Here is a 27,858-nt window from a genome sequence, read left to right on the forward strand (position 1 = left end):
CCACCCCAGCCAGCAACCAGGTCCAGAACCTGCCCACTCCAGGGGGAAGGGGCGAAAGGCCAAAGCCTCAGAGGGCTGGAGGGAGCAGGGAGAGACCAGCCAGTCCCACCCTCCAGGGGGAAGAGAGGGGGCTAAGCAGGACAGAGGAAAAGGGCCAAGGCAGGGGGAACAGGGACCCAGCAGCAGCCCAAACAGAGCCCTTACCAGCCAAGGAGGAGAAGCAGACACAACAGCCCAGGGCCACACCCTAGCTAGAGGACAGCAGCCTGGCTCAGGAGGTGCTAGGAGCCAAGCCCCTCCAGGTGGAGCTGCCACAGGCATTCTGGGGGAGGAGATGGGTAGCCCCGCCCAGCAGCAATGAGCAGGCAGCCCAGAGGCTGGCCAGGGCAATTCCTCGTGAGCAAGGCCAGGGAAGCTCAGCAGCACAGAAGCCAGCTGGGGCAGCTCCTCATGAGCAAGGCCAGCCATGCTCAGCAGCACAAAGGCCTACTGGGGCAGCTCCTCGTGAGCAAGGCCAAGGTGACCTCAGCTGGGGATGGCTCGCATTCAACCCCCCCCCTGCCAGCAAGGCAAGGAAGCCAAGAAGGGATTAGTGGTAGGAGGGAAACACCTGAGGGAAGGCACAGCTGGGCCAAGTCAGGAGAGGGAACAAGCCTAGAAGGAGGGCGGGGCGGGGAAAGGAAACCCTATATAAGGTGGCTAGGAAGAGCTCTGAGGTGGTGGGTGTGAGTAAGGAGTGATGGTGTGCAGAGCAGAGAGCAGAGAGCAGAGAGCAGAGAGCAGAGAGCAGAGAGCAGAGAGCAGAGAGCAGAGAGCAGAGAGCAGAGAGCAGAGAGCAGAGAGCAGAGAGCAGAGAGCAGAGAGCAGAGAGCAGAGAGCAGAGAGCAGAGAGCAGAGAGCAGAGAGCAGAGAGCAGAGAGCAGAGCAAGAATGGGGGCTTGGAGAAAAGTTCTGGGAGGAGGAGGACGCAGGGGGTAAGCAGGCCAGGTTGAGCAGGCCAGTGAGTGGACTGAGAGGGAGTCTGGGTGATGTATACCGCCCCTCCTTCCACAGAGCAGGGTCCTGCAGCATCCCTGGTGCCCCTCTGATGTGAGGGCCGGCCCAGCTGGGGCCTTGCCCAGCTGCGGCAGCGACAAGCCCTGACAACTATTTTGTTTGGCTATGGTCCAGAGAACAACAGAGACAGTTTCTCTCATGTCCAAGCAGACTTTGGATTTATATTTGTAACAAAGCATGACATATAGACAGAGAAGTTTCAAAAACAGTGTTTGATAGGGGCCCTTCTGATTTGAGTCTTTGTATGTTATTAATTTCTTTGAAGTGTGATCCTATCATTAAAGCAAATCTGGACATGTAGCAAAATCAGGTGGTGTTTTTTCCTCCCTGGATTCCACCATTGAGATTGCAAGTAATGAATTCTTCTGCATGGATTCTTTGGCAACACCTCCACCCACCCCCACCCATTAGAAGCACGGCAGGAATAAGGGACCTAGATTAGCGTTTCCCTTAGCATGCTAATTTACTATGTGCATGAAGGTGTCTTTAAAGGCCTAGAGTATTCAACCCTATACCCGTGCAGCTGCAGTCTTAAATAGTACAATTCAAGAAAAGCAGCAGTGCTTCTGTGGTACTAATAGATTAGCCCTTAGTGCTGATCTCTTTAATATAAGGAGAGAAGGAATAGAAGAAGAGGAAAGAATGCATTGCCTTCCAATATGGGACAGCATTTCCAAGAGGGTTCCCAGGCTTCCCAGTGGCAGGAGGCCTCTCTCTGGTGCCCTCTGTTGCCTGGGGCAGCTCAGAGTGGCAAAGAGAGAAAAGTAGAACCCCCAAAAAAAGGCCAGCATTCTCCGTTCCGGCATGTCACTTCTGGATATCCGGAAGCGGCAGTGGGTAGCTCTAGTGTTGCCAGTGAAAGCAGGAAAAGTAAAAGTAAACAGAGTTGTGGTGTCTTTCTCCAACCAACTGGCTGCATCTCCATAGCAATGCTGATGTCTGTTTCCTTCTCACAGCTTCTCTCAGCAACGTGTAAGGTAGCACAGGCAGGTTTGATACACAGGCTCCAATAGCACTATTAAAGCATGGAATCAGAGATCAGGTCTACAGCCCGACAGTGAACCCCCAACCCCCCCCAAAAAAAAAGTATGGCAGGGGCCACCCTGACAGGGCTGCACTAGGCATCTTCCCTGGGTGCCCACCGAGAAGGTCACCCTGGCTCCAAACTTGGCTGACGGCTCTCACCTGCCTTGTTTATCATAGCCTGCGCAGCCTCCTGTGCTAAGAGGTGCCCAGCTTCATCTGCCTCCCCTGATGGGCCACAAGGCACCTCCCAAGCTCAGGAGATGCCACTCAGCACCCAGGGCACTCCTTCACAGCACCACCACCCAACTGCCCGGCCTGGTCTGGACACATACCCCCCCCCCCCGCCCTAATCGCCGAGATGCCTCAGGGTGTTTGCTGATTAACCCTACTTATCCTGACCAACCCGCCCTGTTCCTGACAAACAAGGGGGTTAGCCTAGCTTGACACCCCTTGCCTCTGCCTACTGACTATTATTGATTTTAGTTTTTGTTTTTATCGATTTTAACTGTTCACCGCCCAGAGCCCCTGGGGATGGGCGGTATATAAATTGAAATAATAATAATAATAATAATAATAATAATATGTTCCACAGGCCCTGATGGAGATCAGCTAAATGGAGGTTACAACCTTCCTGAGAAAGGCAAAGCTCATCACTTCTATACAGGTGCAGCTGATCAAACCTAATCAAAGGATGTAAATCCATTTGCCACCACAGCCTTTTAAAATTGCGATCTAGGCATTTCTTCTGGCCTTCTCCATTCTAGATGGTTTGCCTGCACCCCTTCCGATCCTCAGCTGAAGGAGTTCCATCCGAACTAGCAGCATTCCAGGGTACAGGAGGCTAATTTCTTCTAATTCCTTCCATGCCCTATTTATGAGGGCAACTCCTGTCGTCTGCACCAAATCATTCTCCCCTGAGTGAGTAGCCAGAAGATCAGGACAACTGCTCTCTCTCAGAACCTGGTGAAGAGAGGGCACTAGCTGGCCCCGTAACATCCCCCGTTTGCCACACCATCTGATGCTTGCAAGAGAGGAGATGCCAAGCTGCAACCCATCGATGCTTCAGCTCTCCTTTTCACCCAGAATGCAATCAAGTGGCCCAAAATGAAGATTCTGATAGGGCTTTGCGCTCTGCACACAACAAGTTGCATATTTTAGAACCCAGAAGTACGCTTATTCACTTGGCCAACAGGCCCCATGTTAATGCACATAACTCTTGAAAACTCTGGATTGCCACTGGCTGATCTGCTGTATATAGCCTGGCCTGGAAGGCCTAAAGAAGCAGCTGTTGATACAGCACCAATCCGCAAGAAGTGTGTCCCAAACTCATGAGCTGGCAGCCCAGCATCCACCAATATTCGCTGTTTGACAGCCCAAAACTGGTACTGTGTCAGTGCCTCACCACCAGAATGCTGAAACAAATAGCCCGGGGCCTTGCCCTGCAACTCCAGATACTTGTGCAAAACTGGGGGTCTCCAGCCATCTTTAATACCACCTACTGCCCCTTGCTTTTCTGGACATTCTTGGACCATCTTATCCATAGCCTCACTTGGTCTGACTGGGTGGTAATGTCAGCCAGCTGCAGCACTCTCTGAGATCTGTCCCCCTGTGACTGAGTTAACTATTCACTCACTCTCAATGTGACATAAAATGCTACTCGGGCCACTGCCCCCAAAAGCAGTCCCTCAAACATACTAGTGCAGCGGGATGTACATCCTGAGCACAGCAGCCTTAATACATTGGGCATGATTGGCTGTTTCCTTTTCAGAATCCCAGGCATTTCTCTTGCCCAACCTTCTAGCATCCTGCACACTCTAAAGTCCCCTGTGGCACCCTCAGTGCCCCTGGCCCTGGCTTTAAAGGCCAGAGCCGCCTGGTAAGATCTTAGTGTTCTGACTACTAGCCCTCGCTGCCTAAGGTGAACGAAGAACTGATGTATGTGCCGAACTGGTAATGGCCAAACATGCCTTCCTTCTAAAAGCCTCAAACTCCTGTGCTTACCTGGCATAAGCTGCCCTAGTGCCTAGGGCTAGGGACGCCAGAACCACCTGCTGGGCTTCCTCCTCCCAAGGTGCCAGAGGCTCTCAGGCATTGGAGTGACTGCTGAGTCTGCCTGTAGCACCAACTCTTGAAAGAGCTGCTCCTGAAAATGAGGCAGGACATCTACAATGTTACCATCCACCCCTGGAATATGCTGTGCTCTAAAAAGGATATTGAGCAGAAGGCAGTGTAAAACGAGCTCCCTAACTAGTTACATCACCCATTGGTTATGCAAGACCTGATTATTAACCACATGCACCACCGCTGCATTATCACACCAAAAAAGGACCACTGAGTTCCTTAGCTGCACACTCCAAATAGGAACAGCCACCAATAAGGGAAACAACCCTAAAACTACCTTTTGACTCCCACTCCTGGGGCCATTGATGCATGCACCAGTGGCCCTGAAAATACATCTCAAAACCATGGAGCCCAGCAGCATCAGAATGAACCTGAAGATCATGGTGCAACAAGCGCCTCTGCCTCCAAAAGGATACACTGTTGAAGCTCTCCAAAAAACGCAACCAGACAAAGGCATCTGTCTTCATGTGGCCAGTTACTCTAATTTTATGATGTGCATCCCTCACGTTCCTGGTGGCATCAAACATGCTGTGCAGGAAAGCCCTACCTGGGGCCACAACTCAGCTAGCAAAATTTAAGTGACCCAATATAACCTTCATCTCCTTAAGAGTCACCCTCCTACTTACTACCAGGTTTTCCAAGAGTTCCCTACAGTTCTGTAACGTATCCAGTGGAAGCCAACAAGCTTCCACATCTGTATCTATCTCTAAATACACTAAGCACTTAGTTGGCCCTTCCATCTCCTCTACCACCAAAGGAATGCCTCGCGCCTCCGCAAACCTCTCAAATGTTGCCAGAATGTTGCACACTCTCCAGAAATGCTAGGGCCAGAAAATAAAAAATCATCCAAATCATGGGTAACCATTCAGGAGGATGCCTTTTCCTGAAAAGCCCATTCTAGCATGGTGCTAAAAGTCTCAAAGGCCGAGCATGACACAGAACATCCCATGTGCGATGATGTAGTGAAATAGTAGTGCCCCTCAAACTTGAAACCCAACAAATTGAAATCACTGGGATGCACTAATAATAGTCAGAAGGCGGACTTGGCCATCCATGCCTCTTGGGACTGTACCATTGGCACAATGGCGTCAAATGACACATACTGTATGGTACAGAACTCCCCCAGAATCCCATCATTTACAGAATCCCCTTTTGGGTAGGACAGATGATGAATCAGCCTACATTCACCAACAGCTAGGCACTATGCCCAAAGGTGAGTCCTTATGCTTCAGGACCAGCAGGGTTGTGAAGGGGCCCGCAATCCATCTCTCCCTTTTCTCTTTAGCAAATTTGTCCCTAGCGACCTGATCCATCCCCCTGACAGACCTCAAGTTCTCAGCCTGGTACGCCTGCCGATTGCCCTCATAAGGGATCCAAAAACCCTCACTAAAACCTTTCCAAATATACTGCTCATACTGCCTATGTGGATATCTATCCAGCCATGCCTCGAGGGCTCTAAGCTTGATTGGACTGGGTGCATTTTGCAGGACTGCCCCCATGTCCACCCCTCTGCAACCGTCTAGTGTTGCTGGGCCTTCTTCCACCCCAATGCCAATTCCGTACATGCCGTCCATGGTTTCCTCCACACCAGTTGCATGCATACCGAAAGGAACACTGCCTTCTGTTACAAGACGATGAGTTGAAATCCCAGCACAGCAACCTTGGTTTCAGGGTGGTCCTTCCTCTCCCATCTTCAGGTCCCTTGCCAAGCACCTTTGAAATAGGTGGCCACTGTCCCAGTAGTGGCCAGACATGGACCGGGCTGAATCCGTACACTGGGACAAGAACTGCTGGTTCTCCTTATCCCATGCCGGCTCCGGGTCTAATGCAGCCCTCATCCTAACGTTCTCATCGTACCACAGCCAAGCAGACCCAGCATATTCTGCATTGGCCCTGTGCTTGATATCCTGGTGTTTTGACAGTGCAGGGTCCTTCTTCAAGTCCACCTGCATTACCACCTCCATATAAAACATCCTATCAGCTAGCCAGTTGTCCCATGTCCTACCAGTCATCCATTTTTTAATGCGTTCATGCTTTGACCCCTCCTTGCTATCCTCAGTCACCTCTGAGGATCTAAAGAGAAGAGAAAAGAGGTCCACATCTCCCCCCTGCCATATTGGTGTAGTTTGGTGCAGTGGTTAAGAGTGCAGGACTCCAATCTGGAGAGCCGGGTTTGATTCCCCACTCCTCCACTTGAAGCCAGCTGGGTGACCTTGAGTCAGTCACAGCTCTCTGGAGCTCTCTCAGCCCCACTCACCTCACAGGGTGTTTTGTTGTGGGGATAATAATAACATACTTTGTAAACCACCTTGAGTGGGTGTTAAGTTGTCCTGAAGGGAGGTATATAAATCGGATGTTACTATTATATCTTCAGCTTAGTGGCTGGCAGGAGCGGATCGCCCAATGGCAGGGCCCGCTCCACGTAAGGCAGGTGCTTAGCTGACACATGCTGCTGCCCTGCCTTAGTGAGCAAGCCTACTAATAAACTGAGGAACATTGACTGTGATGCCTTCACATTAATAACCATTCACATTGATGCCAGCCCTAGCCAGGGACCTGGAGCTCAGGTGTAATTCTGGGTGATCTCCAGCCACTACCTGAAGGATGGCAAACCAAACCCCCTCCGTTCCATCAAGAAAAGAATAAAGGTGTGTGTGTGGGGGGGGGGGATGATCTCAGCTGACAAAGCTGATCTCTGCTGCCCCGAGATCAGCTGTAATTCTAGGCAATCTCCAGCTGCCACCTGAGGGCTGGCAGCCCCCACCCCAACCATCTCATCCAGAAAGAGAAAGGGGAAAACGGTGGGGGGATCTGATGTCTATCAACAAAGCCAATCTCTGTGCCTGGAAATCAGTTGTAATTCCAGAAGGTCTCCAGATGCTGCCTGGAGACTGGCAACCCTAATGCCCACTGTCCCATCAAGAAAAGATAAAGGGCGGGGGGACTGATCTCTCAAGCAGAGGAGTGGGGAATCAAACCCAGCTCTCCAGATTACAGGCCTCCTGTTCTAATTTCAGAAGATCTCCATCTGCTGCCTGCAGGCTGGCAACCTAGAAACTCCCCGGCCCCTCATAAAAAGAGAAAAAGAAAAAAAGGAGGGACAAACTGATCTCCATTGCTTGGAGATCAGTCGCAAGTCAGGGAGATCTCCAGCTGCTGCCTGGAGGCTGGCAACCCTTTGCCCCCACCATTGCCTCAAGAAAACCAAACCTGCAACAATGGGGCCAAAATACAAAATGGTGGGTGTGTTCGCCTCCCTGCCACCCACCTCACGTGGCCGCCGCAATGGGGAGGGGGCTCACACTGGCACAAGGAAACCCATGTTCCTTCCCAGTGGTGTGAGGATCCTTGATCACTAGGAGACATGGAAAACCCCAAGAGTGGCTCAAAAGAGCTGGTGAGGCGGTAAGGCCTGCTGGACATGCGTGGCCATGTGACAGGCTGGCAAGGCATGCTGGGCAGGCATGGCCGTGCCATGAGAAATGGTGCCAAGAGTGAGCGCGCACTGTCTAGGGCCTGCCCAATTATAAGGCAAAGAAAGTGCGAAATGGGTAGGTGTGGCATCATGAGCTGGTGGGTGAGCAAAAGCGTGAGGGGCAGGTGAGGACAGCAAAGGCCTTCGATGAATGGTAGCAGGAAAAGCCTGCACTGGACAGGGCTTACCTGCCACAAACGGTGCCAGGAAAAAGGAGTGGTGGACAGGGCCTGCTCGATTACAAAGTCCAACAGCAGGAGCCTGCCCTCCATGCATAAAGTGAAGGGCACGGAGGCCCGAGGCTAGAGGCAGAAACCCAGGTGCGTCAGGCTGAATGGCGCTGATTCACACCTCACCAGAAAACCAGAGGAGAGGTAGCCATGAACTCCTCACCCAACGAACCTAGCTCGGCTCTCCATTTTTTTTGTTAGTATACTCAACCCCCTGAGCCCTATGAAATGCTTGCATGTCTTCCGAATGCTCCCTCTCCACCTCGATCTCCACGGCAAATGGCGGCTGAGGGAGAGGGCAGTTCGCACCGTCCCTTGCAGCCCCATCCAGATTGGTTGAGCCACCTACTTTAGCCGCTATCCATCATACCTTGAGCCATATTCAAATTAAGTGGGCTGGGGCAAAACTCGTCCATCCCTGAATGCGATGAACTTCACTTTTCAGAAGATGGAGAGGAAAACAAGGGGATCTGCTATCTTGGACCTGATTCTCACCAACAGGGAGGAACCGGTTGATGAGTTGAAAGTAGTGGGCATTCTAGGTAGTAGCGACTGTGTGATTTAGGAATTTTAACATCTCGGAGAAGGGGAACAGCTGAACAGTCACATACATATAGGTTGGACTTTAGAAATGCTATTTTTAACAAGTTCAAAGTTAAGTTGGGTAGAATCCTATGGTCAGAAATAGTCAAGGAGAAGGAAGTTCAAGATGGGTAGGAGTTTCTTAAAAGCGAGATATTGAAGGCACAATCACAAACCATTTCAATGAGAAGGAAAAATGGGAGGAATCTAAAGAAGCCAGGGTGGCGCCATTACCTGGTTTCGAAAGATCTAAGAATTAAAAACACACATTTAAGGAATGAAAGGAGGGCCACATAACCAAGGATAAATGTAAACAAATAGCCAGTGCTTGTAGGGAGTGCTTCCACCCTCAAATCTCCCAGGATGACCCAACTTGGTGATGACAATCCTAAACACAGAAGATGAGGCCTAGTATAATCAAGCAACCTGTATTTGATTATTCCCGTTTTCCTTTACTGTTAAAATCTGCCACATGAATGCAAGAGTTTCATTGTACCAGAAAGTAATTTTTACTGCTGTTTCTGTTCAATTTGCAGAGAGCTGATTTGGCAATCTCTGCCATTACCATAACACCAGAACGAGAGAGTGTTGTAGACTTCAGCAAGCGCTATATGGATTATTCCGTAGGGATCCTAATCAAGAAACCGGAAGAGAAGGTCAACATCTTTTCTCTCTTCGCCCCCTTTGATTTTGCGGTGTGGGCGTGTATAGCTGCGGCCATCCCTGTCGTTGGAGTCTTGATCTTTGTGCTGAACCGAATCCAGGCAGTGAGAGCTCAGCATTCTTCTCAGCCTGTGGCCTCCACTTCCTCGACACTTCACAGTGCCATTTGGATAGTATATGGGGCCTTCGTTCAGCAAGGTACTGGCTCAAGTGTTTTCTAGCTGACAAAAACAATCCTGGCGGCTGCTTGCTCCTTTTCAGTCTTGGAACAAAAGGCTAGGGCATGTATTAACCTCTAGCAAATAACCATTTGAAAGGTACATTACAGAGCTTGTTTCACTACTAAAAAGACATTTGAGTAGACACAGAACACCATTTCACAACACATAAAAACACGCTCTTGTTTCTGTACACTTGGGTGCTTGTCAGGGTGTCTCAGGTTGATTTATATTGTGTTTCTCTTTTTTTCCATTTAAAAAGAAGGACTACATGTTGATACTCAAAGTAGTTATTTCCAAAGTGGGTTTCTCTTTCATTTACCCAATACAAGCTTGCTTATGCAGAATGTTGTAGTTGTGTGCTGAATCCAAAGCGCCCCCCCCCAATTCTGCTGAACTTGCAAATTTCCATATAAACGTGCTTTCATGTCTGCTATTTGGAAAACAATGTAAGTCCTTTTTATGGGTAGCTCTTTGATGGCTGGAATAAGCATGTTCCATGTTTATTTTTAATTACTGTTCTTTATTTTGAAAGTTTTGGTAATATTTTTAAAGTATGGCTTTTATAGTGCAGTTCTAAGGACATTTTCCTGGGAGTAAGCCCCACTGAATAGACCTCAGTAGGATTCTGAGTAGACCTGCTTAGGACTGCAATCCTGTAGATATGAGGGGGCCAAGGCCATGAGGAGCTTTGTTTGTGATAGCCAAATCCTTGAATTTAGCCTGATAACTGATGGGAAGCTGAGTTCAGAATGAGAGTAGAATATGCATGCACCTAGCTCTTGATAATAATCAAGCTGTGGCATTCTGTACCAACTGGAGTCTCAGAGTTGGCTTTGAGGGAGGACCTATGTGGTGTGCATTACAGTAGTTTAATCTTGATGGAGTGAATCCACATGGACGGCATGAATGTTGAAGTCACCAGAAACAACCAGTTTACGTGTCTCCAGCTCCATGTCGCTTCAGCAACTCAGGTTTTAGTGGGAAACTTTGCCAATTACGTCATTGATGGTTGTCTTGTGGATTTCAGGAATACAAAATACAATGTAATTTATAGTGAACAATTGCTAGTGGTATAATCAAAGACCGGTTGCATAGCAGAAGTAGTTTTAAATTACAGGACAAATACAATTGAATTGGCATTATCCTAAAAAAAAACCTAACGATTTTAAAATAATGAATGAAAAACTAAATGGCAAGTAATTAATGACAGTGTATTTACTGCTTGTAATTATTTTAATAAATTAATAACACTACTGTGTTTTTCTATGATTGATTTATGTTGACAAAGTACATAATTTTCAACAGCTCTCGTTGGAGATTCAAATTATTTGCTGCACCTTGCCTGACTTTTAGCGTTAACTTGCTGCCACTTTTTCATTAAAAATGGATTCTTGAAATTTGATACCACGACGTTGTTATTATCACACTCTCCCCAAAATGATGCATATGGAAATGAGTTTTGTTTGTGACAGGTCCATGGAGTTTCCACCAAAATTTTTCCAAAACCAGAATCTGAAATTAATGTGGTAGCTTCTCATCAGGCAAAATATGTTTAGGCTTTCAAGGGACAGCAAAAAGAGTTTCAAGGTGGCATGGTGTTGGCATGAGAGGAAATGGACACTTAGTGCCATAACTCTGTCCCTCCTCACTCTGCCTACATAAATAAAAACGCCACAAACATTTGAAATATTACAAAATATGGGCAAACAGTTTGCTGAAAAGAAGAAGCAACAGCCAAAAGCAGTAAAAAAAAAACTTTAGGAGTTCTTCCCATGTTCGCAAATACCAATTGAGTTAAAGAATGCGAGAGACGAGGAGCTCAAAATGGCGGATGGAGAGTCAGTGTCTTCTCCAGCACTGCAAGCAACCCTTACTTCACTCCTCTCACAGATGGAGCAAAGATGATATCTCTTTTGCAATCAATAACTGAACACTTCACAGAGTTAAAAGCACAGAACAAAGCAGCTCAGAATGCCGAGATTGCTATTGGTCTAGGTATAACACTACAAACGGAGGTTCAGGAATGGAAGCAAGCAAATACTCCATTACACAAAAGGATTCTAAGAATTGAGCTTTCTGCAAGACAAATGAATATTAAATTTAGGGGCTTTGAAGAGAATATTACTTCAAAAGAAGATCTTACATCATTTCTTGCTTCTTGGCTGGCACGATCTCTTCTACTGGAAGAGGGTGTGGTGCCGATAATAATGAAGGCTTATTGAGTGGGAACTTGTGACCAAACCAAAAGAAAATACCCTAGAGATATTGTAGCTACATTTCTTGACTGGAGATCTAAGAAGAAAATAATGGAAATGGCTAGAATAAAAGGTGCTTTAAGCTTCAATGGAACTCCTATCCTGGTCCTTTCTGATCTACCACCAGAAGTTTTAAACAAAAAGAGGGAACTTAAAGAAACAACAACAGAGGCACTAAGAAGAGAACAAATCATCTGCAGCTGGATTAACTTTACCACTCTGCAAGTTAAACATCAAGATACCACCTAATTAGCCATGGACAGAGAATCAGGAATGGCCCTTCTAAATGACATTGGCATCGAAACTTTAATGGATGCAGAAAAATCTCACAGAAAAGGAAAATGGCCCAGGCATTATCCCCACATAAGAATACCAAAATTCCAGTGTGCCTGAACTGACTGCTTGTTAAGTGAAGCACGACATTGTGGTTGTAGTAATAAAACACTATAGGTAAAATCGTGTTGAGGAGGGGAAATGGAAGTTTATTGCACTTTGCCCCTATTGTCTATTTACTGTGTTCTGGGTTGGTATGCCAATAACCGATGGAGTTTAACTCCACATGGTTACAGACACAGTATTGTTTAGGTGTTATAGGGAATAATTCATTAAGAGGCATTCTGTAGTTAATAGTTTATTAAAGGGAAAAGGGAGGAGGGAAGGGGAACTTAAACGGTAAGGGGAGGGAAGAAGGCAAAAGAGGGGTTAGTAACAGAAAAGAAAAAGAGACAGCGTGACAGGGAGTGGGGGAGTGGGAAGAAGGAAAATGAGGAAGGAGGATGGAGGGAAAGGGTTGTATAAAATTAAAATTTCTAAAAAATAATAAAAGGGGGGAAAGAAATAAGTAAGAAACCGGTAGAGAAACAGGAAGTTGTTGTAATTCTGGTTATACATAATATAAGTGTTTGAAAAAATAAATGTTAGTTATATGATTGTTAGATTGATTGTTTTAACAGGAGTATATCTTTTCAACGAATCATAACTTAGAGTTTCTTATATTTAATAGATCACTATTTAAATATATCTTACAATGTTCACAGGCTCAACAACCCAATTAAGAGAAAAGGCATTGTAACAAACTTAGCAAAATTAAAACTGAATATAATTCTGCTACAAGAGTCATATTTACATCAACAATCCAAACAAGAAATTAATACAAATTGGATATAGCAACAATTCCATGCAAATGGAACGTTAAAGTCATGAGAGGGTCTCCATATTTATTTCCAGAAACATTAATTTCAATTTGAAAGCAGTACATTGGGACCCCGCAGGTTACCTATTTATCAAAGGTCTAATTGAAGAATGACCCATTACATTTGCATCTATTTATGCTCCAAATTCTATTTATGCTCCAAATTTCATAGACAAAACTTTAATGAATCTACCATTATTCCAAGAAGATGAATTAATAGTTAGAGGGGACTTTAATTGTATAATAAACCACTCTTTAGATAGATCTCATTATGACAGCAAACAAATCACTCACAAAAAACACAAAACTTATCTAGGGAAAATCTTAAACAAATACAACTGATTGACATTTGGAGACAAATGTAAGGACAAGAAAAAGATTTTATGTATTACTTATCTTGACACGATGTCCATACCAGAACTGACTTCACACGAATATTGCAAAATCTAATGAAAAGTGCTTTAAGCTCACAAATAGGAAACATTGTCTGGTCAGACCATATTTGGACAAGCTGTAAGTTTCTAATTGGTTCTGACGATATACCAACAAAGCATTGGACCTTTAGCAAAAATCTCTTGTATAACAACAGCACTAACAAAGTAATAGAGCATTCATCAATGCGTAATAGATAATGACACAAAAGAGATATAAGCACATGTAAAATGGGATGCCCTCAAAGGCAGCACAATTAAACAAACAGAGGAAAGAGCAGACTAGAAACATACTAGACAGAATAAAATATCTGGAACATCAACATAAAAATACTGGAAGTAAAAAAAAATATATTGCTCCTTATTAAATGAACGTAAACTTCTAGAATCAGCATATCTTGGAAAGGCTTCAAATTTATTCTTCTTCCAGTTTTCCACATACAGTTGCATAATTGAATAAATACAAAATATTCAGTTATGCAACTGAATATCCCTCCTGCAGTCAGAAATGGCATAGTCCCAGGACCTTTATATCCTGTGATCTGTGTGAATATGTTTCTAGAATCCCTGGAAATGTGAGAATGTGTGTGGTTTTTTCCTGTGTACAGCAAGTTTGGTGTAGTGGTTAAGAGTGCAAGACACTAATCTGGAGAACCGGGTTTGATTCCCCACTCCTCTGTTTGAAGCCAGCTGGGTGACCGTGGGTCAGTCACAGCTTCTCGGAGCTTTCTCAGCCCCACCCAGCTCACAGGGTGATTGTTGTTATGGGGATAATAATGACAAGTTTTGTAAATCGCTTTGAATGGTCATTAAGCTGTCCTGAAGCGTGGTATGTAAATCAAATGTTGTTGTTAATAATAATCAGGGCTTTTTTTCTGGGAAAAAGGTGGTGGAACTCAGTGAGTTGCCCTCAGAGACAATGGTCACATGGCTGGTGGCCCTGCCCCCTGATCTCCAGACAGAAGGGAGTTTTGATTGCCCTCCACACCGCTGAGCGGTGCGGAAGGCAATCTAATCTCCCCTCTGTCTGGAGATCAGGGGGTGGGGCCACCAGCCATGTGACTATTTTCAAGAGGTTCTGGAACTCCGTTCCACCGCGTTCCTGCTGAAAAAAAGCCCTGATAATAATAATAATATCCAGGCACGTGACACGGCCGTGTTCCCCTTTTAAAAGTATCCGCCATAATGTAAATCCTGCTTTCTTCAAATCATGATGCAACTAGATGATGGGAAGAAGTTCCAGTCAGTATAAATGGGCCAATTAAGAAAGGGCCGATAAGACTCCGTTTCCTTTGCTTACTTTCCAGGGGGTGAATCTACAGTCAATTCCATGGCAATGCGCATTGTGATGGGAAGTTGGTGGCTCTTCACCTTGATTGTGTGTTCATCCTACACAGCTAACCTGGCCGCGTTCCTCACAGTAAACAGGATGGACAATCCAATAAGGTAAGAGAATTTTCCTTCTGCATAAAAAACTAAACCTAAAAGGAGGCGAATGTCAGCCTGTACATTTGCACGGGACAACATGTGCGAGGGACTATATCACCCCCCCCTTCTTGATATCATAGATGCCCCACACACACATTGTGGTTGTCGAAGCAGAAACATTTATTTATTTATTTGTTTGTTTATTATTTTCATTATTTATAGTTCTCTTTTATTGGTGTAACCCAAGGAGGATTACAGAGTGTAACTCAGTATGATCAATGGCTGGGACATTCAATAAAGAATACAATAGAAATTTGAAATAAGTAGAAATCCAATACAGAACTGAAACAATGCTGAAATTAAACATAAGCGAATTAACATTACTTATTAAATGATGTGGAGAAACTGTTCATTAGGATGCTAATCACAGCAAGAGAGAGTACACAGTAGTATAGTCTACACTCCCTATCCCTTTCATCTCTGAATGATTTTCTTATGGGATAATCTTATTACCTATGTAAAAATGCTCAACCGGACCTTTCAGTTTTGCTGTTTACAGAAAGCCAGAAGACTGGAAGCTTTCCTGACCTCTTCAGGCAAGCTATTCATTAAGGTGGGGGCACCACAAAGAATGTACATGAACAGGCAGTTGTTTTTGCCCATTTGTAGGGTGGCACCTGCAGAAGGTCCTGTATAAAGGAGTGAAGCTGGTGTGGTGGGAGAGGGGGCAGCCCCATAGTTATGAGGGACCAAAGCAATGAAGGGCTTTGCATGTGATTGCCAAGGACTTGAACTAAGCTTGGAAATTGATGGGAAGGCAATGGAGTGACAGCAGAATGACAGGAAATTAAGCATGCTTAGCTTCAGCCACATAATAATACGATCTGCAGAGTTCTGCACCAAATGGAGACTTTGAGAGAAGATCTGTTTAGAGTGCATTACAGTAGTTGGATCCAGGTGGCCGGATCAACTCTAACAAGGTAAGGAGGCATCTTCTGGGCTAGACTGAGTTTGAAGAAGGCAGTTTTTGAAGCTGCATTTACTTGCTTCTCTAGCAGCAGGGCTGGATCCAGTATAATCCCAAGGCTCTTAACCAAGTCTGCAATGGTCAACTGAACCCCATCAAAAGTGGGAAGCATGATGCCCTACCACATCTCCACCTTCCCAACTAGTATAACTTCTGTCTTGTCTGGGTTCAGTTTCAATTTATTCTTTTTCAGCTATTTGACTTCTGCTGTCAGGCAACACTTTAAGATATGTACTACATCACCAGGGTATTTGGTTATGGTTAAAGCTGGGTGTCATCATCCGCATATTAATGACATCCAGGTACATAGGAATGATTTCTAGTAAAGTCTTTACATAAAGGTTGAATAACATAGATTATAGGTTTGCTCCCTGTGAAACCCTGCAAGACATTTCCCACACAAAAGATAGCTGATCTCCCACAGCAACCTTTTGAGTCTACGAGGAATGATTTAAACCAGTCCAAAAACTTAATCTTTTGCACTGTGCCTTTGAGGAGGGTCTTCTTTTGGGACTGGAGATTTGGCCTCAACCATGAACTGATTACTATCTACTGAAGGCAAGGGTAAATATGGTCCAAACACCCCGCAAAAGGGGAGGATCCATTCAAACGGTCTGTCTACAGAGGCTTATAGATCTTTCCATATTCCAAAAGGCTCTCGGGGATTTAAGGATTCCTAACACATTATCTTCCGGGGCTGCAGTGGGAGCTTGGAATGGGAAACTCCTTGAAGCCATTGTCAAGATTGCTTCTCTTCAACCTGCCCTTAGGGTGAAAGCGAGTCCTGTGGTCTACCATGGAGTTGGGTGGCCTAAAGACAGCTGGAAGATATCTAGAAAGACATTGGCAGGAAACTCATCCAGAATCAGATAGAGTGTGCTGTAGAGCCCATTGGAAGACCTATCAAGCCGTGTTGATAGTGGCCAACAAATATCTTTTCTCTGCAACCATTACACCAGCTGGTTCACAGCCATCCCAGTTGTTTAAGGTATCTTGGCATCTTCTGATTGCTAAATCTGACCATCTACTAGCTCAGGTACAGACAATTAGCTGTGGCACCTTTGCAAAGTTTTTTACTGATAAAATTCCACAAATTTGCTCTGACATCGATATCCCCTGTAATTAAGGTGAGGAGAAGAAATGATTAATACACTTGTCTGGTGCACTTATGGACTGTTTTGACCCAATAACAATATCCTGGGCCCAGGGGTGACAAAGCACTCAGAAGGACGCAGTGGGAGGGTGGGAGTTCAGGCAGCAGAGGAGACGAGTGGGTAGGGGAGTCAACACAGTTGGTTCCAATGGAAGCCGTGGGTTTCCGTATGTGTGGAAGGAATCAGTTTTGACAGCAAGTGTTTTCTTATGTCACAAGTGGTAAAAGTGGTTGGTGTGACTGAACTGGAAGGCAGGTGGATATCATAAGCCAAGGTGATAAATTACAAGGCCTTATAATGAACTCCATAGTTGTATCCTTAGTAGTAGCTGCCTTTTTACATTCCTTTATGTCAATGATTAAAATCTCCATCTATTCATCTTAAGATGTGATTGCATCCCGCTATCAATAAAATTGACAAGAGCCCATGTCTAGCTACCATTAATGATAGTGTAAAAAGGAGATAACAAGCAGGGGTGTGCAAAACAAATGAGCTAGAAATACACCTGGAAATTGCAGCTTCATCTTCTTAAAGCAGCTTCTAGAATGGTGAATCAAATCTGGGAAATCAAATTTAATGGCATACTCTCACTGAAAAGTCTGTGTTTTGTTTAGGTTCGTCCCTCACAGGAGCAGCAGTAGGCAGATCCTAGGCCTGCACAGCGGCATCTTGTTTTCCTTAACAGCATTCACCAATTGAATCCCAAGGGGAGAGAGCCCTTATGCTATTAATGATCTCTTGCTGGTAGCAAGGGGGAAGGTGCACAATGTGCACAAGTGCATCTTTTCCCCCTCATCACTAGTCAAGCAATGACATTGTCTCCCTGTGAACCTGGTCCTCGCAAGGGGAGACCCCTACCTACTTACCAGCTTTGGAAATGCTTGGAAGGAGGAATGTGCAGAATTATATCATAGGCTGCAATTTGAAAGACACTTCCCTGGGAGTAAGCATTATTAACTAACATGGGACTTACATCTGAGTAGACTTCTGAAATGCATCTCAGTTTGTGTTGTGGTACAACCCAGACCCTAGTCTGTCTCCCCCACTCACATTCAGACATTTGGACGGGTTGCTATAAGGAAAAGTTCTATGGGGGCAGGGAATGAACAAGTGGTCTGTTCAATCAATCAAACTTGATAAAAGCCCCAGGAGACATCAATCAATTCTAAAGACACTCCCTGGGAGTAGCAGAAGGAAACTTGGCACCAAAGGTAATAATTTATTGGCACTATAGACAAAGAAAAAAATGAACATAAAGCAGGATTGTTTTTAATGCTACTGGCACTGCTGCCCCACTACCCCTTTGCCAGCCATTTTCTCGCTTTAGTGCGCACTTCCCTGCACTCACCTTCTTTAGGGTCCATTGTTGTTGTTGGTGGTGGTGGTGGTGTGTGTGTGTGTGTGTTACTGAGGAAAAACTTGGTGGATCAATGGTTTAGAGAGAGGACTGTCTCTGCCATTTTGGTGCAATTAAGTGTCAAAATAGCTGCCTCAAAGAATTTGAAAATCCTTGTTGCAAAGAGTGGGGCTGAAATTTACATTATTTATTTATTTATTTATTTCAATTTCTATTCTGCCCTCCCCACATTGGCAGGCTAAGGGCGGATTACATTTATGCCCATTAAAATTTACAGTTAAAACACAATAAATACAATATAAATATTTAAAAATACAAATACAGTGCAGCATTAAAAAATTCAGTTAAACCATTTCCACCATCACTAAAGATAATTAAGCATTTAAAAGTTTCTTTGGAGGTAGATGTTCTGATAGGGAAGGCTCCATTCTACCCTATTCAGCCGGCAGGGGCCCAACTCAACATCAACCATACACCTGGTGGAACAGCTCCATCTTACAGGCCCAGTGAAATGATAACAGATCCTGCCGGTCCCTGGTCTCTTAGACAGAGCGTTCCACCAGGTTGGAGCCAGGACTAAAAAGGCCCTGGCTCTCATTGATGCTAGGAGGGCCTCCCTGGGGCTCAGGGACCGTTAATAGTTGTTTTTCACTGGGAAAACAACTTGTTGTTTTTCCTCAGGGCCACATAGGGGAGAGGTGGTCCTGAAGATATGCAGGTCCCAACCCTCATTGGGCTTTATAGGTTAATACCCAAACCTTGAATTTGATTTGGTACTCCACTGGTAAACAATTCAACTGGTGCAGTACCAGTGTAATATGTGCACTTCTCAGCACTCCGGTGATGACACGTGCCGCTGCATTTTGGATCAGTTGCAACTGCTGGATCAGATTCAAGGGAAGCCCTTCGTAGAGTGTGTTATAGTAATCTAGCCTAGAGGTGACCATTGTCTGAATCACTGTAGTTAAGTTGTGGGTTGAGAGATAGGGGGCAAGCCGCCTAGTCTGTCATAGATGGAAAAAGGAAGACCTGGCAACCGCAGTGGCCTGAGCCTCCATATTCAAGGAGACATCCAGGATCACTTCCAGGCTCCTGACTCTCAGGGCCAGTTCAAGTACTGCCCCGTCAAGGGCAAGAAGCTGGGGTCCCGAATCCACTCGTCTGTGACTCAAGTACAGGATCTCTGTCTGAGGTCCCGAATCCACTCATCCGCAACTCAAGTACAGGATCTCTGTCTTCATGGGGTTTAATTTCAGCCAACTCTGCCTCAACCATCCAGCCACGGCTTCAAAAGCCCACACCAGGACATCTGGGGCTGAGCCAGGCCGGCCATCCATCAACAAATATAATTAGGTGTCATCAGCATACTGATGACACTGAAGACCAAAGCTTCACACCAGCTGGGTGAGGGGGCACATATAGATGTTAAAAAATAATGAGGAAAGTATTGCCCCCTGCGGCATACCGCATACCAGCGGGTAGCGAGAGGAAAATTTCTCCCCCAGCACCACCCTCTGTCCCCGACCGTGGAAAAAAGAGACAAGCCAGTGTAGTGCTGTCCCCTATATCCCCACATTGGTGAGGTGGTGGGTCAAGAGATTGTAATTGACTGTATCGAACGCTGCTGAACGACCTAATAATATCAGCAGTGCCAATCCACCTCGGTCCAGGTGTCTGCGAAGATCATCCATGAAGGCGACCAGCAGTGTCTCAGTCCCATGTCCTGGGTGAAACCCCGACTGGAAGGGATCCAGGACCGAGGTGTCCTTCAGGAAACTCTGCAGCTGTCTCTCTGCCGCCCACTCAATCACCTTGCCCAGAAACAGGAGGTTCGAAACTGGGCAGTAACTGACTGGGTCGACAGGATCCAGTGATGGTTTCTTTAAGAGAGGTCTCACCACTGCCTCCTTTAATGCCCTGGGAAAAACCCTGGAGCTCAAGAACAAGTTGATAATAGCCTCCAAGGAATCCCGTAGTCCATTGCTACTGGCTTTCACCATCCATGACAGACATGGGTCCAGGAGGCAAATGGTGGATCTCACTGTCTGCAAAATCCTGTCCACTTCCTCCCCCAAGAGTGGGCTAAAATGATCGAATATCCACCCAGAAGATGGCCAAGATGTCTCTAGTTCATGTACCATATCAACTGTGGCCGGTAAGTCGTGAGGAGATGGGCCTTCAGAAGCCATGGTAACACCAATCTCTTCCTTCCAAAACCATGTTAGTCAGGTTTTTATGCCAACCAGATTGCTCCTGTGTTGTTCAATCTCTTCACTTTTTCCAAAAATAGGGGAAGCCGTGTGATTCCTGGTTTCAGTTTCTCTAGAGTAGGAGAGGGAGGAGAGCTTCGTTGCTTAGTGGCTGGCTGTGGTGTTGGGATTGGAACTTGGATCTTTAGCCTGCACTTATGGCTGCTGGAAAAGGGGCTCAAAAGCTTTCTTGTTTTTCTTACTGACTGGGGACTGGGGAGGTGTTTGGGGAAAGGGGGCTTTTTTCCCTCTCAGCATGAAGGGGGCAGTCCTGGGCCCCCCAAACCCTGAACCTCAAACCAGTATGGAAATTGGGTGAGTTTGTTAAGTTCGTGTTCCATGGAAATTAATGAACCATGAACCGAGTGGTTTGTTTTTTTCCCCTTCTGTGCCCATCTCTACTCCCTGGTCAACAAGACAGTCTCAGGGGTGGAAGGAGCTGATTTTCCCCACTTCTCATTCCACACATGGTTGTGACACTCTCCCCCCGGGAAGCACAGCTCTCCTGCTTTCCAACGTACGTAAGGATCATGATCATACAGCCAGTGTACGCCCAGCACTAAGGGGAATTTGGTGGCTGCACTGACTATGAATGCCAAGGATTCCCAATGGCTTCCCATCTTCATTGGGGTCAGTTCAGTCTCATAACTGGGAGAATTCCCTTTCATCATGGTCCCATCCATCTGATAAAATACTGTAGAATGCGGTAACTTTCTCACATCTAGTCCCAGTCCTGTTACCAAGTCTAGGGCTATTAAGTCTCTAGTACATCCCGAGTCTTACCCGGATGTGCATTCCTCTCCGAGAGTTCACTAATATAATGGGCAAATAGAATAGGCCCCCCTTGGGTCTCACCTTCTGTGGTACTGGATCCTCTGTGACCTGATGGTGGGCCCCCCCTCACAGCAGGTCATCCTTATTTCCTGCCTTCAGTTTCCCTTCTCCATCACTCACTGAAGGGTTCCCGCTATATGGCTCGGATGCCTCCTCTAGTTTCAAGCTGTAGCTGCTTTGTCTCTCCTATGGGCTGGTTTCTGGGTATGCTTTGGTGGTTCCGCCAGACCTCTCTTTGCTTTTCGTCCCTGCTCTGGATCTCCAGCTCGTTGGCCTGGGCATTCTGCCGCAAAATGGCCTGCTCCTCCACATTGTAGACAGGGGTCCTGTTTGATCTGGTGGGCCCTCTCCACAGCCAGAAGAAGGCTTCAGGAATGTCTCCTCTCCTGGGCTCCAGTGTCAGAGGGGGTTTTGCATTGTCCCGCTTAATATTGCATCCACAGCAGCCTACTTGATCTCAGATCTCAATTTCACAGGCTAGTTGTATCCATCCCAGTAAAGTTCTCGGATCGTCTTGTACTATAGCTTTTGCGACCAATTCCAGGTTCACCCCCACATAGAAGGATTCAGTCTTGACTCCCTCTGTCCAGTCTCGCACATTGGCCGCATACTCCCTGAATTCTCTGGCGAATTCTCGCACTGGACGGTTGCCCTGCCTTAGAATCCTCAACTTGAATCTTGCCCTCTCCTCCTCGAGGGGGTTCTCATATTGCTCCTTCAAAGCTTGGACAAAAGCCTCCACGCTTCTTAATTCTGGGGCTCAGGCGGCATAAAGGGTTACATACATACCACTTCGCTGTCGGGCCCCCCAGCCATGACCCTAAGTAGCTCACTCGGCTGGCTTCATCTGGGAAGGTGTGGCCCCACTCCCTGAGAAATCTGACTGCTTGCACCAGGAAATAGTCTACTTCCTCAGGATTGCCATCGAACCAAGCCTCCCGCGTGGCAGGTGAGAATTCTACCACTGAACCACCAATTCAGCACCCTACATATGAAGCATGGCAGATAAGCAGAAAGGCTATCCGACAGCTTCCTGAAGACACAGGGCAATGCCTTCTAGGCTGTTCTGAGGCTCTGCCTACTCCAATGAGACCGAGAACAACCAGGGTGTGCTCTTTGTTTGGGGGAAGAGAAGGTTTAAGAAGAAGCAGTTGTGTGGCAGAAAGAAGATTGGTGGGCACAATGGCGCCCAGAGATACCATGTTGGAGATTAATGATGTAGGCATTAGTCTTTCTTACAGTGTTAACAAAATGCTTTAAATACTCGAGCATTTAATTTACTTTATTTATACCTTTAAGTCTTTCTCCCTAATGAAGACTTAAAACAGCATTTAGCATCGTTCTTGCTGCTACTGCTACTACTACTGCGGTGAAGTTAGTGTAGATATTTTATATCATGCGACTTTTGAATATAGTTATTTTTCTGAGGCTAGAAATCTTTTAATTTTTCCTTTGCTCCAAAATATAGATCATATGGAGACTACCTCTTTTATTTGGAGATAATAGTAGACCTATCACTTTCAGTTGCCAAATTTTATGGGCCTGTGGTTGATTTTCACAGCCATTTAAATGTGATTTAGTTTTTTAAAATATATTTGCTAATCAGCATAAAACTGTTAAGTTAAGCAGGATGAGGTAGAGAGAGAAATATACTAGGTGATGAAAATCTATTTCATCCAAGAAGTTAAGAGTATGCTGTTGGATATGACCTTTTAACTGTAAGAATATGTTCTTACCTCCATAGGACTAAGTCAAAATATCTAGTGAAACTAATCACAAAAATTATCATCTTCTGGCAAAGCTCTAGATATCATTCCTACCCAGGATCTTTACAGAATGGCGTCACATGGAGTCCTCTCCCACCACCCCCTAAGCATGCTGCACTGCATTAGACTTCGTGGTAGTCATGAGCTTTTGTGAAAATCATCCCCAAGCATGATGTTTTTGCTGTGTTTCGGGCAACTTTTTAAAGAACTGGCCCCTGACACTACCTATTGTTTCCAGGTCACGCTACAGATATAGTTGCTGGGGGACACAGACATGGGTGGGCACTTTGCACATATGCGCAGACAAATACTTGTCACCCTTCCCCCTTCCCCTGGTTTTTACCTGGGGGACCGGGCAACCCTACATCATGGCCAGTAAACTCACTTATCTAATAGCTGGAACAACTCTATAGATGGACACTGTTTTTCAAACTCTGTGAGACTTATTCTTTCTTGAAGGTTTATAACAACAACAACATTTGATTTACATACCACCCTTCAGGACAAATGAACACCCATTGAGAGCAGTTAACAAAGCATGTTACCATTATCCCCACCCTGTGAGGCGAGTGGGGCTGAGAGAGCTCCGAGAAGCTGTGACTGACTCAAGGCTGGCTTCAAGTGGAGGAGTGGGGAATCAAACCCAGTTCCCCAGATTAGAGTCCCGTGCTCTTAACCACTACACCAAACTGGATCTCAACTGGCTTTCTAGATCATGTACCTCATGGAGAAGGAAAATATTTTCTGCTAAATGCTTGCCAAGTTGCCACAGTCATCTTGGGGGGGGGGAGGGGAGAGTCAGCCATGATGTATTTAAGATTGGTACAATCCCTTGGAAACTTAAAACTAGTTGACCAGTTTATAAGGTAACCTAGCAAATGCTCCCTAGTCAGGATGGCCTACACTTTTCATAAAAGGAGTTATACTTTTTAAATTCCTCAGAGTGTTCACTGTACATTCTCACAATCAAATGTCTCCTTTGTATTCTTCAGCATTTCCCTGTCCATGGTGTTCATCCATACTGTTCTCTTCCCTTTCTCCCTGAGCCGGAAACAGTGAAGTCTGCCCTGTAGCACTTAATACCACACCCTCTGTCAGATTCAGGCACTTTGAATGGGTCGTATTTGTCATGAGATTAATGGGTCTGACAAAGAGAGAGCCCTGGTGTCCTTTGCTGTAGGCTCATTCTCACCTCTGTGTTATGTCAGTCTGGGTTCCAGCTAAATAACACACATTACACCTTTTGGGGTTGGAAAATGGCCACGACTTTATTGATTACAGCTAGATGGAACATTGGCCCGGCACCTGGGCATAGATCCCCATTGGCATCAGAGGGCCCTGCCTGCTGGCCGATGCATATCCTGCCAGCCCCATGCTGGCACACCACGGCAAGCGTTCTGCCACCACCAGCAATGCTGGGCAACTGCTGCCTCCCAATCCGTCAGGGTAAGCAGACCCACTGCTCCACTCATCCTATTGGGATCTGGCCCAATGCCTCAAACCTGCCAAACCCATAAAGTTGTGACAGTCCTCCCTGCAGTCCATTGTGGCAGAGGGTGGGAGGGGAACATGCTGCTCCTGCCAAGGCTCCGGAAAGGAATGGCACTGACCATGTGGCTGGACTGGAGGAGGGATGGGAACTCCTCCTCTTCTTGGCTGGCCATGCCTCCACTGCATCCTGCACAATGGTGCCAACACAGCCCACCGGTGAGTCAGTGAGCTTCTCTTGTCACCTATGTGTTATGTCAGTCTGGGTTCCGGCTAAATAACACACACGACACAACAAGTGTTCTGCCGCTGCCAGCCATGCTGGGCAACTGCTGCCTCCCGATCCATCAGGGTGAATGGTCCCAATGCCCCACTCACCCTGTTGGGATCTGGCTCAATGCCTCAAACCCACCACAGGAGGAAAGCTGAACGCCCGACTCCCGCCAATGCTCCAACTGCTACAACCAAAAAGTTGGAGCCCCTCCCCTCCCCCAGGGTTCCTGACTTTGATGACCAGAGGAAGGCAAAAAACCCCGCAAGAAGCACTGGCCAGTCTGGCCCCTTGTGGGAAAAATTCCTTCCTGGCCCCCGAAGGCGACTGGCACAAGTGGCCCTGGGGATCTCTGCCGGGACCCCAGGGGGCCACCACATACCCCTGGCTCCACTGCTCGTGCAGCACTGCTCATCCAGATGTTGCCAGCATTTCACGTCGTTCTAAGGGGGATGCCGTGCCTGCAACTAGATCAAACACTGTTAATATATTCTCTTCTGACATAAACCACATGTTCTATGGAAGCCCACTTGCCAATCGCTTTTATGCAGTCTGCAGACAGCCCCGCCTCTGCTGCTGTGGTAGCTGTCCCCATGTGGAATGAGTGAGAGCCAAACTCAGCCATTGGGAGGCCTGCCACCCGCAGGCTGGACCTCAGGACCGCTGTGAACTGGAACCTTGTGAGTAAGCTGCCATTGGCGTGAACCAGGAGTTAGCCGGTCATAGCAAAGCACCTGTCCAGGTACTCCCTGACAGCCCGAACCGGGCAGGGGGCCCCACCGCCGCTCCATGCCCCTGCTGGTCTGTCTTGGAGCACCAGACTTTGATCCACAACCCATCGCCCTTGAGCAAGATGTCACCCTTTGCCAATGCCCTGCTTGTTAGGACCCCAGATGACACCACCACTAGCTCCCCCACATGAAAGGCCCCACAGAACGCAAGACAAAAGGCTGCCCTGAACAGCGTAGTCTCAAAGGATGAATGGCATACTCCAGGAAGGTGCCCCAGGATGACCCGAAGGATATCTGCTGTGATAGGCTGCTGGGAATCCCTGCGAGGGTGTTCCCGGCAGGCCCAGCCCACAATGGCCCATCATGCCTGGAAACTTGCAGAAAAATGAGATGGCCACCATGTATGTCCTGATGGTCTTTGGCACATACCCAGACTTGTCCATCCATGCTAAGTATTCCAGGAATGCCTCCTCTGGCGCATCGTCCTCCGCCTGGCCAAGCCGCTCAGAGAGGAAGGCCAAAAATGCAGAAACAGCTGCCCCATACGCTCACCTGGTGGCTGGTGCTAGCAAATTCAAAACTCCTTGCATGATCCAATGTTCCCAAGTTCCCACAGCTCTTCCAGGAAGGGGTCTGGGTGTTGTTTGGCATTTGGTGCCATGTCCTGAAATCTGTCCTGAAAGCGAGAAAGGGTGTCCATTATGTCTTTGTTCACCCCAGCTATGCGGCGAGCTCCAAACACGATGTTGTGTTGCAAGCAAAGAAGCAAAGAAGTACCAGCTTGCGCACCAGCTACATGGCTCACTCCAAGGGTGACGTTTGCCTGTTCACCACTCGCACCACCACCTGTCACACCAAAAAAAGACCTTCTTGTCGTAGAACTGGTCAGTCCAGAGGACTACCATGACCAGGATTGGGAAGAGCTCTGAGAACATGAGGTCTCTGAGAATGCTGCCTCCCTTCCAGGCCTCCAGTCAACTTTGTGCACACCACTGCCCCTCCCAGTTCACTCCAAATCCCATGCCCCATGTGGCATCCAAGTACACTTGGAATGTCGCCCCCATATCAAGGGGCTCACACTACCAAGACATGCCATTATAGCCCTGCAAGAAGGTGTGCCATATCCACAGGTCTGCTTTCAGCCACTCGGTGATACGAACATGGTGATGGGGTGCCGTCACTCCCGCAGTTGCCCTGACTAGGTGAGCGCAGAACAGTCTCCTGGGTGAGACCGCTCTATAGGCGAAGTTCAAACTACCCAGGAGGGATTGTACTTCCCACAGCATCTTTTTTGACCCGAGTGCGGCAGTTACTTTCTCCCGCAGAGCTCTCAGCTTGTCCTAGGACAGGCTGCAGGAGCCCAGCATGGTATCTATCTGTATCTCAAGGTAAGCTAGACTTGTGGAGGGGCGCTCGGTCTTCTCACGGACAAATGGGCTGCCCAACTCTGCAGCCCTCTCCTGGAACAGATTAAGGAGCCTCTGACATTCGTCACTGCCCGCTGGGCCCACCATGAAAAAATCATCCAGGTAGTGAGTAATGAACGGGGAGCTAGTTTGATCTTTCAAGGCCCACTCCAGGAAGGTGCTGAAGGTCTCGAAGGTCTCATCTCCCTTTGCTTTGTTACCTGTTTTGCCACCATGAAAGGGTGGCTGGGTGCTGGCACCCCGGGAGCAGTCCTGCCGTGAGTGACAGCCATAGCATACCTTGCACACATGACACCTAGTCCATTGACAACACTCCACGTTGAATTCCCACCATTGCTTCCTGCTAGCATAGTGCCTGGTCTCTGATCCCTCGGCCCAGGACCTGTCCCCTGTGCCCCTGCTGTTCACCGCCTGGAGCCACCCCATGCTGTCTGCCTGTGTGAGATCAATGAGTGAGATCATTACCGGATGCCTTTTTGTGGAATTCCTTGTCATACTGGAAGGCTGCCTGGTCACCTGAGGACATTTGGTCTGCGTGACCTCCCTCAGATGGTTGGTGAGATGCCATCCCCTCTCAAGGTGTTCCACCTGAACCACCCCCACATACATGCTGTAGCCCAGGACCCAATTGGTGAAAGTGCGCTTAGCCGGGCACTCCTCGTGTCTCTTGCGCTTCCTGGAGCATCCACACTCTCCAACCGGTTCCTCCAATTGTAGCAGGGTGAAAACATCCACGTAGTACTCATTCAGGATGTGCTCCCATACTTTTGTGGATAGGTGGTACCCTCACGGAGCCTCGCTGGGGCCAACTGGGGGGCAGAGATCTCCTGTGCCTGGCAGGGCAAGGGTATTCCCAAGAGGCCCCTGCCACTTC

General features: G+C 47.0%; 1 protein-coding gene across 1 annotated transcript in view; it reads left to right on the forward strand.

The window, feature by feature from the left end:
- Positions 1 to 27,858, forward strand: part of GRID1 (glutamate ionotropic receptor delta type subunit 1) — a 1,143,434-nt gene that overhangs the window by 983,271 nt on the left and 132,305 nt on the right. The window contains exons 11-12 of the mRNA XM_054982944.1: positions 9,027 to 9,351; positions 14,560 to 14,698. Of these exons, the coding sequence (XP_054838919.1) occupies positions 9,027 to 9,351; positions 14,560 to 14,698 (464 nt within the window). The remainder of the gene's footprint in view (positions 1 to 9,026; positions 9,352 to 14,559; positions 14,699 to 27,858) is intronic.

The sequence above is a fragment of the Eublepharis macularius genome, chromosome 6 (genome assembly GCF_028583425.1).
Source record: "Eublepharis macularius isolate TG4126 chromosome 6, MPM_Emac_v1.0, whole genome shotgun sequence".
NCBI lineage: Eukaryota > Metazoa > Chordata > Lepidosauria > Squamata > Eublepharidae > Eublepharis > Eublepharis macularius.